The sequence below is a fragment of the Acartia tonsa genome, chromosome 3, assembly GCF_053477335.1.
Source record: "Acartia tonsa isolate MP-2025a chromosome 3, ASM5347733v1, whole genome shotgun sequence".
NCBI lineage: Eukaryota > Metazoa > Arthropoda > Copepoda > Calanoida > Acartiidae > Acartia > Acartia tonsa.
In genome coordinates, this window is record NC_137262.1 from 58,906,470 (window position 1) to 58,924,774 (window position 18,305).

Sequence of the window (18,305 nt, forward strand, 5' to 3'; positions counted from 1 at the left end):
TTTTTAGAGACTAAGCGCAAAGATGCTAGTTAATCATATGATATCTTATGTTTTGTACAAAAAATTATCTATCTTTTTTTATACTTTTTAGTTGCCTTTGGGGTGAGAGAAAAGAAAAGTTACAAAATGGTCGCTTGTGATGTTTGCTTTAAAGAACTTTCCAATAATTATACTTTAACTATTCACAAACGACTTCATACCGGTGAAAAACCATTTGGATGTGACCATTGTGAAAAGAGATTTGTCTCCAGGAGTGACCTTACTAAACACACAAAGGTTCACACAGGAGAGAGATTAACAATAAAGAAACCAAGACCAACACCGACAAAGAAACCAGAATCGGTTACATGTGATGTTTGCCATAAGGAATTATGCAGTAGGTATACTTATACTATTCACATGAGGCTCCATACTGGTGAGAAACCATACTCGTGTGATTATTGCGAGAAGAAATTTGTGTCCAGTAGTGATCTTAATAAACACAAGAAAGTTCACACAGGAGAGAAGCCGCACCCTTGTGACCTCTGCGGCAGAGCCTTTTCTCAAAGTAGCAGCTTAAATGTCCACATGCTAATACATTCAGGAGAAAGGCCTTTTCCCTGTAACATTTGCGGCAAAAGATTTACGACCAAGACTATTCTTGGAAAGCACAAAAAAGTGCACACAGGAGGCGATAAGTCCTATCCATGTGATTTATGCAACAAGACTTTTAGTTATAAGTATCTATATAACATTCACAAAAAGACACATAAAAACGATGAAGCAGATACAGACGAGGAGGAATCAGATGATGGTGATTCAGATTCTGAAGGTCCTGGTGCAGTTGAGTGTAATGTGGAAATTGATGAGGATGGAGCAGCCAACAATGTAAATAAAGAAGCTGAAAGTGGAGAGGAATCAGACGATTTAAATGACGATGCAGATGATACTGAAACTAACCAGGAATCTCCACAATAATTTTATTATATCTGATGATAGATTTTTTTATTCCCATTCTGAAGCAGCTTCACTCTCCTCCTCTTTTTGAAATATATTTTTGGCCAAATTAGGGAAGTGCGGGGTTAATGCGGTCATCGGGTCAATTCCGGTCAAACGACCAACTTTTTTAAAACCGTTTTTTAACGGTGTTCTAAACGTTTGCGAGAGATCTTCAGAAAAGCAAAGTTGTAGTTTATTGCCTATACTTTCAAATTTTTGTCAGATCACTCCTTCTATGATTTTTTTGCCCTCAAAAAGTTGCAAAAAATTTGCAAAAAAAAATTTCAAAATAGGCCATGTTCAATCTAAAATAGTGAAAAAATGGTAAGTCCTATCGACCCCCGGGTTTTTGTAAAATGGAAGATATGGCATTCATTTATCGTTTGCAATTGGAGGCGTTGTTCTAACTTGATTTTTTCATAATTTTTTTTTCGTCTAAAAAAAATGGTCTATTCCGGTCACTTTTTTTACTTTTTTTTATTACTGTATTTATAAATGTATAATACCCTAATGTTTTTTTCAGGTGATCTGGAAGCATGAACAACCCAAATGCATGACCTAAGCTTTAATCATTGCCTTGCCTGTTGTGTGATGTACACTACTAGTCATTTTACTGCTTGTATTATGTCATGTTATGTTGCCTAAGCTTTTCAATTTGTAAAGACATTAAAAATTTTTCAGACACATTTTTATAGTAATGGAAAGAGTATATCACCCAAAGAAACGCCTTAAATATTTGCCTGAAGATTTATCAGCTGCATTGGCTCATGTAAGAAGGGGTATGTCTATTAGAAAGACCGCTAGAAGATTTAAAATTTTATATGAAACCCATGCATCTTTTTCGTATAAGAGGGTGTTCGCGATTTTTGCGCGGTTTGGATTTTTATGTCAAATCGGCTAGGATTAAGCTAGAAAGGTGTTTAAGGTGTCTATAGAAAGCTCTTTGCATGTCCTAACAAAAACTCCCCAGGATATGGGTTCTATCTCCAAGATTTAGAGTACATATTCAAGATTTTGTAATTTCAAAATTCCTGTTGCATAAAATGTGTTGAAATATTAGAGTTAGACCCCATATCATTTGGAGTTAATTGTCAGGCATGTAATTCTGCATCTTTAGACACCTTAAACACCCTTGTAGGTCAATCCTAGCCAATTTGAGACAAGACAAAATGTATCAAAAACTGCTGTCAAAACTGGCAGTATTTTTAAAATTAAAAATTTTTTTGGGAAAAATTAATTTTTTTTAAGAAATTCCAAGACATGCGAAACTGAAATTGCCTCTAATTTATGTTTAAAGCTTAAAAAAACCTAATCATATAATAAAAAGTATGATTTTTTTTTAAAAGTTTGCATGAAAAAATTTATGTTTTTTTTTGCGATTTTACCGACTTTTTTATAATGGGGAAAATGTGGTCAAAAAATTGTCTGATCTGCATGCGACTAGTACTGTTAGAAAGCTAATGACCTCAGCTTTCTACTCATAGTTTAAAATGTTAAAAAAAAATATTTTAAGGGGGTGTTCCACCCCCCAAAGTCAACTGACCGAAATAGCCCCACCGGTGGGGTTATTCCGAGCTGGATCTTTAAATGTGTAGCCGTTGGCGTAGCTGTAGCCGTGGCCGTAGTCATGGCTGTAGTTGTAGTTGTAGTCGTTGTCGTAGGCGTAGCTGTGGTTGTAGCTGTAGCCGTAGTCGTCGCCACAGTGCTGCTAATAAAACATGGATTTTTAAATGATTTTACAGAAGTGCAATGCCGGCTATCCTAGAATTATGGATATCTAAAATCTTTTATGGCCCACCTAAAAATAAATTATTTTCATCAAAGAAATGAAAGGGGGGGGGTTTTAATGCAACCATCTCGTAATCAGTGAGCAATTGGCACTTAGAATTCGAATTTCCATTTATAATTTTGCATGAGTAATCCTTGGTAGGTCTATTTTCCCTAAATCGAACAAAAAGTTGGAAAGGTAACAGCTAACGGCTGGCGGCTCAGCTGTTTTGCCATTTTTTTGATATCTATATTGCAAATTAGTCACGAAACCTCTCTCAGCACAATACTCTTTTCTACTCCAAAACGCTATCAAACGGTTCTAGACGGTAGCTGTTGGTACTAGAAGTTTTAAAATTGGTTATTGCTATCATTTAACATGAATTAAACCAAAAATATGTTTTAAAAAGTCGATTCCTACGTAATTGATGATGGATTTACACTAAAAATAGGCAAAAAACGGCTGAACGCCTGAGCCGCTAGCCGTTACTTTTCCAACTTTTTGTTCGATTTAGGGAAAATAGACCTACCAAGGATTACTCATGCAAAAGTTCAGATCGAAATTCGAATTCTAAGTGTCATTTGCTCACTGATTACGAGATGGTTGCATTAAAAAACCCCCCCTTATATTTTATACAAAATTACTATTTAATTTAATAACACATTTTAAATGTTTGTATTATTTACATATTATTAAGGGCATGAGCCAATGTAGTTGGTACTACGGCTGGTATGGCCTATATCGTGCCGGGGCACGGCACAGCACGACATTGCACGCCCGGCCAATTGCCCAGCACGGCTGGACAGACAGCCACTACACACAAGACAAAGGGAGAGTCCATTAAATTCAATATAAATAAAAAAATACATTCAATTACTAAAATTTAAAAAATGTAATCATATTCCAACCTTATCAATAATATTGCAGTAATAAATCCCCAAAAGAATTTAATTTAATTTAAGTATATTTATAGTTTTATCATATTAATTTCCTAAAAACTGTCTCTTTATGTAACACAGGCAACATACTTTATTAGTATTACCCAATACCCATACGTGACGGTTCAATATTAACAAATCATTCCATGCCCGTACGTTATTTTATACATCATATAAATAAACTACATCCTAACTTTTATAATTTACTTTTATTTTATTATTTAAAAACCACAATTAAAATATTTTTATGATAGTTTTTAAATAAAATATTCCATGCCCGTACAATTATTCATACATTCATTTAACAATTATAATTTACGTTTTCAATAGTTTTACGTTAAAATTATCAAAAGCAGCTGTCTTCGTGGCTTTAGCAACGCTTTAGCCACACCAACGGACTGTGGTCACTTTTAGCGTGGTTAACCACGCTACGATTACAACTACGCGTTGTCAATATGATTTAAAGATCGCATTTTTTTTTTGTGGCCACGATTATGCGTGGTTAATATGATTTAAAGATCGCTATTAGGTTGGTGACTGTAACTCTGACCACGACTACGGCCACGGCTACGCTTTTAAAGATCCAGCTCCGGTATAGGCCAACCGCCGACCTTTAAACCGATTTTTGACCGACTTCTAGTTGCGAGATCTTAATGGGACCAAGACAGGCTTCTTCGTTATTGCCATATCGTTCATTTGCACTCTTAAAAACCGGAAAAAGTTTTGGGAAGTATGTTTTTTTGGTATTATCCTCTTAGAAATTTTTTTTTAATATTGAAAATTTGAGTACCCCCCCCCCCCCCCCCCCCCCGACAACGAACTATGAACCGTGGCCGCAGCGCTCGGCTCCCTAGCCTGCCTAGCCGCAGCGCTCGGCCCCCTTGCCTGCCTAGCCGCAGCGCTCGGCTCCCTAGCCTAAAACCTAACCTAACCTAAAATAGTTGTTCGTCGGTAGTCGGGGGGGGGGGGGGGGGGGTACAAAATTGAAAAAAATTGAAAAAAATTGAAAAAAAAATTTCTAAGAGGATAACGCCGTTTTTTTTTAAGTTGAAGCAAAAAATTGACCGGAATTACCCCGCACTACCCTAACCAAAATTAAATGTAACAAAGTTCTATTGTAACAGTAACATGGATGGCAACATCCATAAAAGCGAAACTCTAAAATAAGACGCTTAAAGAAACAAGTATGAACACTTGTAGAGTGTCAAAATTTAGTAGGTAAGCAGAATATTATTGTTAAAGTTTAAACAAAATTGTTTAAATACAGGTTTCTGTTTAAGTACATACTTTCATATTTTAATTGATTGATTTCATATTTAGGACTTGACTATAGATATGCTTCTCTTAAAATATTGTATTTTGTTGTTCTATGAATTATTTTTCTCAAAAACAGAAGAGTAGGTAGGGAGATGTCATAAAATTTGTTAGCAAATATATTAAAAATCAGCAAGTTTTGATAATAATTTACAATTTGGCTCATAGTTTAAATATCAGTTATGTATTATGTATTTATTATGTATATTGTAAATATTATGTATAACTAATAACTATATATGACTTAAGTTTGATGCATTTTTCAACTACAAGGTGAGTCGAAATAAACTGCGTTTTTCCGTTTTCCGACGTCATCATTACAAATATATGGAGAGAGGAAATTGTACGTCTTGATACTCTGTAAAAAAATACATCAAATGTTTTTCATTTGTTTTCTTATATATCTTAAAACAACTGCACATTTTAAAATGCGTGTTTGATGATAAAGGGAAAGGTAGGTTGCGGGTAAAATCCATAAAGGTTGTGTGTTTTAAGTTAAAAACAGTAGTAAAACGATAAAAATTTATGTTACCTTTTAATTACCTTACATTTCTACTTCAAGAGATTTAAGAAACACCTGAAATTTTGATGTATTTTTTATTAGAGAACCAGAACTTTTCCTCAGATCCCTTTTAATTGTCTCAGAAAACGCAGTTTTTTTTTACTGTCATTTTATTACATTTTAATCTTATTCAATATGCATAATGTAAGATACTATTAAAACTTATCAAAATTTAATGTTATATTTTTCAGATTATTTTTATAATGCACGCATAGTTGAAATATCAAATTATCAATATCTCAAAACATCCTTTTTAAATAAAATATCAGGTAATCTTTATATAATAATTATGTAATTTATTTTTATTTTATTGTTTTGCATGATATGTAAAAAATACCCCCCAAAAAATTCGTTTGTTTTTAAAAATAAAGCCTTATACGAGTATATAGAAGTAAACAAAATATATTTACCAGTATGGCTTCGAAATTGATTAATATTCGCTGGATTAGAACCGGTTCTCAAGTCATAGTGAAAAATCATGTATATCATCGTATTTAAAGACAATTTTCCACGAATTTTAAAAGAAATATCTTAAAGTTAATAACAGTTTTGTTAGTCTGGGTTTTGGTTTTATAATTTTTCATTTTAATATCCGTGGAAGCGGTTTATAATACGTTGCGATGAATAACTATTTTAAATATTATATAATTTTTTCATTCTTCATTATTTTCAGATTTTCTTCTGAGGTGAAAACATGGATGCATCCCGATACTTTGGCCCGCCCCGTGACCCTTCACCATACATAGCCTCGCCACGTGACCTTCAACGTTATCTTGACCCGCCCCGCGATGTACCACGTGATCTTCAACGATTCCTTGACCCGCCCCGCGATGCACCACGATACACCGATCCGCCCCGCGATGCACCACGATACACTGACCCGCCCCGCGATGCACCACGCTACATTGACCCACCCCGCGATGCTCCATACAATGTTGCACCATCTCGCGATTCTACGTACAACAGTGCACCTCCCCGCGATGCCCCATACAATGGAGCACCACAACGTGAAACGGCACAGCTCTACCAAGACCCGCCTCGAGATGCACCCTACAATGATCCATCGTTGTATTCGCCACAGCCGCGCTACGCATCGCCCTACGGCAATCCATCCCGCTATGTAGGACCATTTGTAATGCCATCACGAGATGCATCGCCATACGTGGCATCAACATCTCGCGATGCCTCGCCATATGTTGGACAATCCTCCCACGGTGCAACATACCCTAATGAACAAACCCGCGAAGTGCCACAAATCAATGCAGCATCCCTATATGATTTTGTCTATGGAAATATACCCATAAGGTAATAAAACAATAACATTTGCAAATCATGTATAATACAAAGTAGAACGATGCCTGTCGGTCTGTCTGTCAGTAAGTCTGTCTAAAGTTGAGATCTCGGTAATTGCTGAACAGAATGGGCTCTTCTCTTAAGGGAATAAAGCTACTGGTCCTGCAGTAGTTTTAGGCAAAGTCCTTATAGGATAGGAGCCATTCCTCTAGGAATATAAAAAAGAAACATTTAGATTTAACAAAATAACCAACTAATGAGAGAATTTTATTATAAATCTTTGGGAATCTGTTCAATTTACATTTCAATGTCCATTCCTTCCCTTATTAAAATGTATTTTCATATTACTAAACTTTATTGAAATTAAAGCGGCTACGGGGAGAGGGGAGAGGAAAATCGATCTCCTACCCCCCCCCCCCCCTTCAATTTTTCTTTTTTAAAAAGTAAAAAAGAAAATATTGTTAGTATATTTTTTTTTTTCTAGGGATGATTTCCCTTGGGAGGGTAGTGGTACACTCTCCCCTAAAAGTAATAAACCTTTCCAGGAACTTTGAGAAGCTAAATTGTAAAGCGGTAACAGAGATCCTTCGTTACATACAGACAGACAGACACAGATCCTGTTACTTTTATTTTAGGATTCCTTATACATAATTTACATAATAGATATTTCACATTTAATTATTTTAGAAATGAACGAAACTTTTCAATGAACGAGAGAAACTTGGTAAACAGTTTCGTGGAGAAGGGTCTACAGGATTACATGAATAATCTACCTACTTCTGCAGCAAGTGCGCCCTCACAACCAGCAACAAACTCGTGGGAGTCCGGATATATCAAAGAGGGACAAGGTACGATATTAATTTCACCTTTTAGTAGCAAAGCTACTCTATATTTAGATTTGTCTGTTCGTGTGTTAGTAACGGAATGGGAGAATTTCAGCTGCTATTGAAGATAGACGGTGAATTTCTTTTGTAGATTCCCTTTATCAATGAGCATCCTTCATAATATACTTACTTACTTGTTTACTTGTATGTGTTTTCTTCGGTAAGCTCGTAAAGCCATGATGAAGAATTCAGTCTCTGCTGGTTAATTTTTTCTCGCTCATCCACTGAACTAGTCTTTTTTTAAATTTTGTCACTTGTCTGATACTTTTTATGTCACTTGGTAATGAGTTCCAAATATCTGCCGTTCTCACTGTGAAAAAGTTTTTTCTAGTTTCTAGGTTAGATCTCTCTTTTATTATGTTTAAAGAGTCTGTTTGTGATCTTGTGACTGTTCTTTCTGGGTTTATTTCAGGGTGCCTATAATTACACTTGACATGTCCAATATTTGTGATTAACTTGTGCATCTGAATAAGATCGAACATAAGTCTCCTTTTTTCTAGACTCCAAAGACCAAGCTCTTTCAGTTTTTCAACATAATCTTTACCTTGAAGTCCAGAAATCATTTTGACAGCTTTAACTTGTACTTCTTCTAAAACAGATATATCATTGACCTGCCAGGGGGACCAGGCTACACTTGAGAATTCCATGCGTGGGCGGACATATTGTTTATACATCCTCAAGAACACTACTTTGTCTCTGTAATGAAAACATCGAGAAATTTGGCCTAATACAACTCTTGCTCTGTTTGCAGCTTCTTGACAATGCTTTGATGGTTTTAGATCAGATGATATTTTAACGCCAATGTCTCTCTCATATTCATCTTCTTCCAATTCTTCTCCATTTATGAAATATTTAGTTTTGGGGTTGTTTCTTCCAAAATGCATAACTTTACATTTTTTAATGTTAAAAGCCATAGACCACTTTTCACTCCATTCATAAAGTTTATTTAATCCATCTTGAAGTTCCTGGGTATTTTTTTTATTTTTGATACATTTACCAGCCTTTGTGTCATCAGCGAATTTTTTGATCAAATCAATAATCAGTTTAACACAATCATCCAGGTCATTTATAAAAATGACAAATAACAATGGTCCCAGTACTGATCCTTGTGGTACACCTGAGCCTACCTCTGTTTCTTTTGAATTAGAGCCATTAACACAGACCCATTGTGATCGATTTGTTAACCAGTCTGTTATCCAGCTTAACAGCTTACCACGTATGCCATGAGCTTTGAGTTTCAGTGCCAACTTGGAGTGGGAAATTTTGTCAAAAGCTTTGCTGAAGTCCAGATAAATGACATCTACTGGGTCCCCTTGATCTATACATTTTGTGATAAAATCCATGAATTCAAGCAGATTAGTTTGACAGGACCTGTTCTTTGTAAATCCATGTTGAGAAGTGTTGATAAGTTTGTTTCTTATAAGATGTTCAGTTATTTTATCTCTGATGATACTTTCCAGCAGTTTACAGGCCACACTTGTTAACGAAACTGGCCTATAGTTTGAAGCCTTGCCTTTTGATCCTTTTTTGAAAATAGGTATCACCTTTGCCTTTTTCCATTCTGTGGGAACACATCCTTTACTGAGAGATTCCTGAAAAAGGATTTGTAGAGGTATACTTATCACAAATTTAAGTTTAATCAACAAGGTTGTTGATATTCCATCTGGTCCAGGAGCTTTACCAGGTTTCAGTTTGTCAATTTTATCTTCTATATCCTGTTTAGTTATTATCAGATCCTCAATAGGAGAATCAAACACTAGATCCTCAATATTATTAACATTGACATTGTCTTTACTGAAAACGCTGCTAAAATGTTCATTTAAAATATCAGCCATCTTTTTTCCATCACTAGTCACTGTGTTGTGTTCATCTAAAAGTGGACCAATACCAGTCTGCTTGCCCGTCGGTCAGTCGTTCATAAAATATATATTTATGTTCAAAGGTTTTTTGATTTTTACTTTTTAGGTATAATTTTTTATGATGCTAAACATCTGCTCTGTAACTGACTATTTGTTTGTTTATACATAATTTTTTTCTACTATGATAATAGATGTTGTCATTCTTTTTTTAAGCATTAGGTTTTACATGTAATAAATTGATTCTTGGTGTAATAAGAAAGTAACATAGAATTCAAAGTGATTTTTTATTCTTGCAACTTTTCCACAGTTTAAAAAGATATATTTAAGAGGTTTTGTTACATAAAAAATATTATAAAATTTTAAATTGAAGGAGAACTTTAGGAGGTCCAATCCAAATATTATCCTTTTGGTTTTGTATTTTGAGATTTAGAAAGCGATTCTAAGATATACTAGGCACTCATCAATGTGTGAGAGAAAAGTCTTAAAAATAGCGCATTTTTTTAGGTGCATCAGGGGGTGAATCTCCGAAAAAGCGTGCCAAGGACGGTCCTCCTGCAGAACGTAAAAGGAAAAAGGCAAAGGTAAACCAGACCTTTCAACAATTTTATCTTTTCATGTTTATAAACCTGATTTAATTTTTTTATTTCAATTCACATTTTTATATGAACAAAAAGTACTTAATAAGAAAATCAAATAAATCTTGTTTGCTGTTTGCTTACGTTTTCTGTTTAAATATATCAGCTATTAGCTTTGGAACAGATTTTCTATCTAATATTTTCTACAGTTATGAAAATTAATTTAATTCTAAAGATACCTATGATTTTTTAACCCTTTTCATGTATTTTTCAGCCTGCCCCAACACATGATGCCAATGGTAAGAGAATAATGTATGCCTGCGATGTTTGCAACAGAGAGTTAACATGTAAGAAGTCTTTAGTTGTCCACAAGAGGATTCATACTGGCGAGAAACCATTTTCGTGTGATATGTGTGAGAAAAGGTTTATCTCGAACAGTGATCTTAACAAACATAGGAAAACACACACCGGAGAAAAGACGCACTTTTGTAATTATTGTGGAAAAGGATTTACACAAAGCAGCAGCCTTAAAACCCATGTTAGAGTACACACAGGAGAAATGCCGTACTCTTGTGATACATGTGAAAAACCTTTCTCAAATCCGGGTGCTCTAAGAAAGCACAAAAGAATGCACACGGGCGAGAAGCCATACGCATGTGATGTTTGTGAAAAGAGATTCTCACATTCACACACTCTGCACAATCACAAGATGATACATACTGGTGAGAAACCCTATCCATGCGATCTTTGCGAAAAAGCATTTAGGCTAAAAGGGGACTTGGATAGACATGTCAAGAGTCACACCGGAGAAAATATGGTTCCATGTGATGAATGTGAAAAAGCATTTAAAACAAATTCCGAGTTGAAAGCGCATAAGAGGATTCATACAGGGGAGAAGCCATACTCCTGTGCTCTCTGCGGAATGGGATTCACGTTCAGAGCAACATGGGCTTATCACATGAAGAGCGTAGCAACGGGTGAACACGACAGGAAAATGAGGAAGAAAGAAGAGATTGAGATTAGGAAAATGGAGAAAGCAGAGAGGGTAAAGAAATGGAGAGCGGCTAAAGAGAGAAGGTTGAAGAAAATGTTGCTAGAACAGATAGAGATGAATCAAATGAAAGAAGAACCATTGTTTGATACAAGTCAGCTTCCCCCGGAGGCACTGCTGCTCCTGCAAAAGATCAAAGAAGAACCACTCTTTGAGGAAAACTCTGATGGGGACAATAAGGAAGATATGGTTGTTAACCTAAATCCTAATGAAATGTGCATGGAGGAAAATGAAGGAAATAAGTCTGGTCTGTTGAGTAATTCAGGCAATGTTGTTAATAAAGATGATATTAAGAAAGAAATACTGAATGAAGAGGATGGTTCCATGAAAAGTGAGAAAAAAATACCTAACTGGGACAAGGTTTTGGATGGTCTTGTTGCAAGTGAGAAAAAAGAGAAAAAAATACCGAATTGGGACAAGGTTTTGGATGGTCTTGTTGTAAGTGAAATTTATAGAAAAGTAAAGTCGTCCGGCAAAAAAAGGAGAAAACCTAGAAAAACCCGGGCCAGATATCAAATTAAGGATGAAAAATCTGATGATGAATATCTTGATTATGGTGATACCCCTTATGTTGATACTGCTAAAGTCCGTGTCAAAAATATTGATACTGCTGAAGTCAGGATTAAAAAGGAGGTTGAAAATGAATCGGATGAAGATAAGATTAGTAAAAAACCAGCTCCAGTTCTGGCTAAAGTAGAAAATGGTGAAACTGCTAAAGTAGAAAATGGCGAAGCTGCTAAAGTAGAAAATGGTGAAACTGCTAAAGTAGAAAATGGAGATACTGATGATTAAATCTCTGCAGTTACTGTGATGAACAAACAAGTTCATTCCTATACAAAAAAAATGTTTTTCATATTTTATGTAATAGTTTTACTTTTATTTGTAATAGTTTTTTTTCTAAAGCTTTAAAGTCATAGTTGTTTTATCAACCTTTCAAGGCTTGCCTTAAAATGTAAAGTAAGGTATAAATTGCTGTTTTATTTATTATTTAATTTCCCATCAATTATTTTATTAGACTCGCAAATTAATTTTGCTGTTTTATTCTGTTTTTAAAAAAGAACTGTTTTAAAAAAAATTTTATTGGCAATTACAAAAAGTTTCTTAAGAAACATTATTGATAGTTAATATTAGTAATATATGGGATTGTCCCCTAAAAATTCAAGGATCAATTTTATAGCTCCATTAAGGGAATTTCATAAACTGGATTAAAATAGAAAGTAAGATCTAATTCAGAAGTGAAAACCTTTTAAATTCTTGTTTGGTCAAAGTAAGATGCCTTTAAAATTGCCAAGGTTATTTTTATAGAACAAAGTTTTAATATTTTGCTTAGTTGAATTTCCCCTTTTAGATAAAATTTATCATGAAAATATTTTCAATTAAAAAGTTTTATAATAACTTATTTTTTATATCCTTCATAGAATATCCTTATAGAAGGATTTTCCAGCCAACCACCTTAATTTAATCTAAAAATGAAAATTAAAAACACTTATTTTATGTATATATTTTATTTAAAACAATATTGTGCTAAAAGAATTGATTGTGTAACATTATGTACATATTGTATTTTCAGAATATTCTAAAAATGCAGGCTTAATCAAAACTCGTATTGGGATCTTTTGTTTGTTAATTCAGGTATTATTTTTAAAACAAGTATGCAGAGTGTATGGTCTACAAATGTGACCCTGCTAAAGGGGAGGGGGGTAAAAAAATAAGAAATATGTGGTTGGGGGAAAAAAATGTAAAAATTAAGAGAACTGAAAACTTTTTTTTCCTTTTTCTCCCCTCCTTGTTGAAAAAAACTAAAAGAATATGCGGGAGGGGGGATAATATGAATTATGAAAAAAATGTAAAAATTAAGAGTCCTGAAAATATTTTTTCATTTTCCCCTTCCTTGCTGTAAAAAAACTAGGAGAGGAAAAAAATAAAATTTTGCTGCAGGGGAATAAAGAATCTTGTGCAGAATATACACCCTTGCAGCTGTGAAAATTACATTTTCCCATAGAGTATCAGACCGGCGGACGTACAGACATATTGTAATAGATTACTTTTTATCTTGCAAGAGAATCTTAGATATTAATGATACATATTTATTGTTTAAATTAATTACAGATTTTTTTAGGACTTTGTGTTAAAAGCATAAGCCTTGATTCCAAGAGCTAACAAACATAGCGAGGATGCATACTGCACCCCCGGATGCGCCCTACGGTGCACCCCCTCGTGATGCCTCCCCATATATTCCACAGCCGCGCTATTTATCGCCCTACGTTGACCCACCCCGCGATGCCCCGTACAATGTTGCACCACAACAGCGTGAAGCATCATACCATGGTGCACCATCACGCGAGGCATTGCTGTTCTATGCAGCACAAGCCCGCGACGCATCAAATTATGTTGCACAGTCCAGAGATGCATCCCCTTATGCTGCACAGCCACGCGATGCATTTCAATATGTAGCACAGCCGGCCCATAATGCAGCATATCATAATGAACAAGCCCAACAACAAGCACAGCAACAAGCAGCGTCTTTGTATGATTTCGTTTATGGAAATATACCTATAAGGTGAGACATTGAATTATTAGTTTAGCAGTCAAATTAGCAAAATTGAACATTTTTAATAGTTTTTTTAAATAGATTATTAACCTTTAAAAGGGTATTTCTGAGAAATAGAATGAACTAAAATATCTGCAATTATACAGCTTAACTACCTATAGATTAAAGAATTTATTTTTCTAACATTTAGTTTTAATAATTTTGAGGTCTGTAAAAAACAGTATTATTGTTAAATATGCAACTTATAAAAGTCTTATGTATATAAGTGTTTATGTTTATTAATCATAGATGTTCAAAATTCTGATATTGAACTGTAGTCTTGTAATTTATGCTAACAAACCTTTTTCTTAAATTATAACTTTTACAATAACAAACTACATATCTTTGTGTATTACTTCAAAACGGACTAGTTAACAAAATCATCAAAACTAAGTATTTTTCTATGTTATAAAAAAACATGTAAGGGATCCGTACATAAACACGAAGTATCCTAACTCTTAAAGTGAACTTCGTGGAACTATCCCTTTATCTCACAAGTACATTATACACATTTCTACATCAGGGAGTAAGGGAGGGGACAATGGATCGAATATTCAATCTTTAGGAGTCTCAGACTTTGGGTACTGGCTTAAAGGGAATGTGCAAGAATTTAGCAGTTTCTGACTGAGTTTGGGTACTTGCGCAAGAAATGCCGCTTCTCACTGTGTTAGTTTTGAATATATATAGTTTTGCAGACAGAGAGTAGTTTAAATATGAATACACGGCCCCCCTCCCATACTCTATTTCACTCCCTTTTCCCCCACCTCCTTTTTTAAAGTAGACGAGAAAGGGAAATGGAGAAGGGAGGTGGAGAAATAAACAGGATAAAAAGGGGCAGGAAGGCGTGTGGGTCATATTCTTGCCCAACCAGCTAGCAGTTACCCTACACGCCTGCCTGCCCCTTTTTTTCCGTGTTCACATCACTTGCCCCCAAATTTTCAAATGATTGCTTTTTTTCTTGGAACTTTTTTCTTAGTTTATGGTTTTCTAGATTTAATTAACAATCACTTTACAATTTCCACCAAATTTTCTGGATTATTCTGGATTTCATGGCCTTTCTTCAAAAACTCTTAAATTGAATTAATTGCCCATTGTCCCCTCCCTTACTCCCTGTTTCTACATAGTCATTTCTTATATATAATAATATAACTTTTTAGAAATGAAAGAACCTTAGTGAATAACTATGGAGAAAAAAGTCTGCAGGATTATATGAACAACCTGCCAACTTCCAATGCAAGTGTGCCATCACAACAACCAACCAGCTCCTGGGAGTCGGCTTACATCAAAGAGAGAACAAGTAGGATTCTTAACTTTTATGAAAGGAGGGGGGGGGGGGGGGGGGGAATATCATATCTTCCCATCTTTAACCTTACATTTTTTAATGAATTGCACTTTAAATTGAGAAAGAAACGATCTCTTGTACATGTTAGCTTCTTTAAATTAAATTAAAAAACTAAGCAAGCAGCAGTAAAAAATCCGCAATGTGTAAAATATTTGTAATATATTTGAAACTTTTGAAGGAAGCTATAAAGTATCATAAATTTAGGTCCAACAAGTCAAATACCTAACTGTTTGTTTGTTAAAAGTAAATAAAGAATATATCGACACCTAGCCTACATGACAAATGATAAAGTTTTATCTTAATTATAAGTATTATTTTTGACGGTGAATAATGCCTCTGCCCTTCAGTACCTAACTAAATTACATAGATCATATTCATTATTTTAGTTGATACCTAACATTTGATAATTTCAAAGACTTCAAAATAAGTATACATATCTTTTTTCAGACTCTTCTGCAAATGGTTCTCCAGCTACTGTTGAACATATTGAACGTGTCAAGAAAAAGGTAAATCAAATATTTTTAAAAAATAATTCAGACAAAATTATATTTGTTTCAAACAATATTAACTCTTTCATTTTTTTAGGTTTCATCTGGTGTAAAAGAAAAGGTTACATGTGACATTTGCCATAAAGAATATTCTAACAATTGGACTTTAACTGTTCACAAGAGGACTCACACTGGCGAGAAGCCTTACCCATGTGATCAATGTGAAAAGAGATTCATATCCACTAGTGATCTTAATAAACACAAGTTTGTTCACTCAGGAAAGAAAAGGCCACCGAAGAAGCTACCGCCTGTTACTTGTGATATCTGCAATAAAGACTATTCCAACAATTGGACTCTGTCTGTGCACAAGAGGACCCACACGGGCGAAAAACCTTATCCTTGCGACCAGTGTGAAAAGAGATTTATTTCCGCTAGTGATCTGAACAAACACAAGAATTATCACACAGGAAACAGATCCTATCATTGTAATGAATGTGGAAAAAGCTTTACTCAAAGCAGCAGCCTTACAATCCATAAACGATCACACACAGGAGAAATGCCTTACTCCTGTGACGTGTGTTCAAAGCCTTTCACGAATCCGGGTGCATTAAAAAAGCACAAAAGAATACATACAGGCGAAAAGCCATACGCCTGTGATATTTGTGAAAAGGCATTTTCACATTCGCATACCCTGCACAATCACAAGATGATCCACACTGGCGAGAAACCATTCCCATGTGATCAATGTGATAAAACATTTAGATTGAAGGGTGATTTGGATAGACATACCAAGAGTCATACCGGAGAAAATCTAGTTCCTTGTGAGGATTGTGACAAAATATTCAAAACAAATTCCGAGTTGAAAGCCCACAGAAGGCTTCATACAGGAGAGAAGCCATACTCCTGCAACCTATGTGGAATGGGTTTCAGTTTTAGAGCAACTTGGGCTTATCACATGAAGACCATAGAAACAGGTGAACATGATAAGAAATTAGCAAAGAAAGAGGAGATAAAGCAAAGAAAACTGGAGAAAGCAGAGAGAATTAAGAAATGGAGAGCGGCTAAAGAGAGAAAGCTAAAGAAAGTGTTGCGGGAACATATTAAACAAATGAAAGAAGAACCATTGTTTGATGTTAATCAACTTACTCCAGAGGCGCTACTACTCCTGCAAAAGATCAAAGAAGAACCAGACTTGGAAGATAATTCTGATGATGATACAAAGGAAGACATGGTTGTTAACCTAAATCCTGATGAAATGTGCATGGAGGAAAATGCAAAGGCTAATGCAATGAACAATTCTGACTTAGTTGATAACAAAGATGATATTAAGAAAGAAATTCTGAATGAAGAGGATGGTAGCATGATTAGTGAGACAGACAATCAGGAAAAAGTTAAAGATGATCTTGTTAAAAATGTTAAAGTGGCCAACAAAGAAAATGGAGTGGATGATGCAAAAGATGGAAACTTTGATGCTTTAGAGGATTCTGAAAAGCTTGAAAATACTGAAGCAAATATCAAAAAAGAAATTATAAATGAAGGAGATGAAAATAAGATTAGTTAGAAAAACACATCCAATGAACAAGAAAGATAATTAACAAAAAAGATGTAAATAAAAAAAAACTAAAACTTATTGATATAGGTAAATTAGAAAGGGTTGGGGGAGGTATATTAAACTTTCTGTTAAGCAATTTCAACTGATGATCTGAATCATGCCAATTTCCGTAGACTCAGTGCAATTTGCTCACTAAATTCGAAGTGATGAATATATTCACAATACCTTCTTAGACTGACATGTTTCTCTACAAGATGATTTTAAAAAATGTAGTAGGCATTTTATGAAAAAGGCGTTTTTTTAGATAGGCGTTTTCTGAGATGGGCGTTTTTTGAGATAGGCGCTTCTGAGATGGGTGTTTTTTGAGATAGGCGTTTTTTAAGTATAGCCTAAATTAGGACCCCCCCCCCCTTCTATTATTTATTTTTAGTAACTGCAAAATATATCCTTAAAATTTAAGGCCCTAATTATGAAAGTTAAAAAACGATATTCACATTTCGGAATTTGCTTTTAATTAAAACTGCTGCTTAAACAAATCTTTAAAGTCGTTACTTTTTGAAAATTATTTTAAATTCTAGTTAATTGTAAATAAAGTTAGTTAAAGTGTGAATGACATTATTGTAACAAAATTGTATGTTAGGTATAATTTTTAATTTATGGAGGTAAGACGTCCAAGCTCTTTATTACAAAAATTACCAATAAATATTTTGGGATGGGAGGGGACAAAACCCACATTTAGGGTAGGAAATGTAAAAATTTACATTTTTGAAAGAAAAAACAAGAAATTTAAACCATTGCGCACAGTACCAAAAAGTTACCTCTTTAATTGACTTACACTTTTTAGTAGCGAAACTACTCAATAATTCACTTTGTCTGTCAGTCAGTCCGTAGCGCTATGGGGGAAACGTGATTTTCTCGGCTCCTATCAATGATAGACTGCTGAATTATAGGGATTGAATTAGTTTACATTCTACATATTTCATTAAGATTTACATGTTGGTTGGATTGCTAGATCAATTCCTAGATTTTTAAGTTTTCGTGATTTTCTTGTCTCCCATTCAAGATAGACGGCTGAAATTTTCAGGGATTGGATAAATTCCAATTTTACATA

The 18,305-nt window shown here is 34.5% G+C and overlaps 3 protein-coding genes across 4 annotated transcripts in view; all 3 read left to right on the forward strand.

Moving 5' to 3' along the window:
* Window positions 1-1,032, forward strand: part of LOC145314690 (uncharacterized) — a 213,589-nt gene extending 212,557 nt beyond the window's left edge. For both annotated transcript variants that reach the window (XM_080154708.1, XM_080154707.1), the window contains exon 2: window positions 92-1,032. In XM_080154708.1, the coding sequence (XP_080010834.1) occupies window positions 127-957 (831 nt within the window). In that variant the 5' untranslated portion in view covers window positions 92-126 and the 3' untranslated portion in view covers window positions 958-1,032. The remainder of the gene's footprint in view (window positions 1-91) is intronic.
* Window positions 1,033-5,747: 4,715 nt separating this feature from the next.
* Window positions 5,748-12,794, forward strand: LOC145314691 (uncharacterized). Its single transcript, XM_080154709.1, has 5 exons — window positions 5,748-5,829; window positions 6,234-6,865; window positions 7,541-7,701; window positions 10,101-10,177; window positions 10,446-12,794. Exons 2-5 carry the CDS (start codon window positions 6,255-6,257, stop codon window positions 12,012-12,014), a joined length of 2,418 nt encoding a protein of 805 aa, XP_080010835.1. The 5' UTR covers window positions 5,748-5,829; window positions 6,234-6,254; the 3' UTR covers window positions 12,015-12,794.
* Window positions 12,791-17,446, forward strand: LOC145314694 (uncharacterized). Its single transcript, XM_080154712.1, has 5 exons — window positions 12,791-12,854; window positions 13,342-13,782; window positions 14,970-15,109; window positions 15,602-15,660; window positions 15,740-17,446. The coding sequence occupies exons 2-5, from the start codon at window positions 13,397-13,399 to the stop codon at window positions 17,201-17,203; spliced, it is 2,049 nt and encodes a 682-aa protein (XP_080010838.1). The 5' UTR covers window positions 12,791-12,854; window positions 13,342-13,396; the 3' UTR covers window positions 17,204-17,446.
* The last annotated feature ends 859 nt before the right edge of the window (window positions 17,447-18,305 follow it).

What these genes read in the sequence shown, in the direction of transcription:
- LOC145314694 (XM_080154712.1), top strand. Translation starts at nt 13,397, where the DNA reads ATGCATACTGCACCCCCGGATGCGCCCTACGGTGCACCCCCTCGTGAT. An exon ending in TATGGAAATATACCTATAAG is followed by an intron (nt 13,783 to 14,969) that starts GTGAGACATTGA and finishes ATAACTTTTTAG; the next exon opens with AAATGAAAGAACCTTAGTGA. An exon ending in TTGAACGTGTCAAGAAAAAG is followed by an intron (nt 15,661 to 15,739) that starts GTAAATCAAATA and finishes TCATTTTTTTAG; the next exon opens with GTTTCATCTGGTGTAAAAGA.
- LOC145314691 (XM_080154709.1), top strand. Translation starts at nt 6,255, where the DNA reads ATGGATGCATCCCGATACTTTGGCCCGCCCCGTGACCCTTCACCATAC. An exon ending in ATATATCAAAGAGGGACAAG is followed by an intron (nt 7,702 to 10,100) that starts GTACGATATTAA and finishes GCATTTTTTTAG; the next exon opens with GTGCATCAGGGGGTGAATCT. An exon ending in GTAAAAGGAAAAAGGCAAAG is followed by an intron (nt 10,178 to 10,445) that starts GTAAACCAGACC and finishes TGTATTTTTCAG; the next exon opens with CCTGCCCCAACACATGATGC.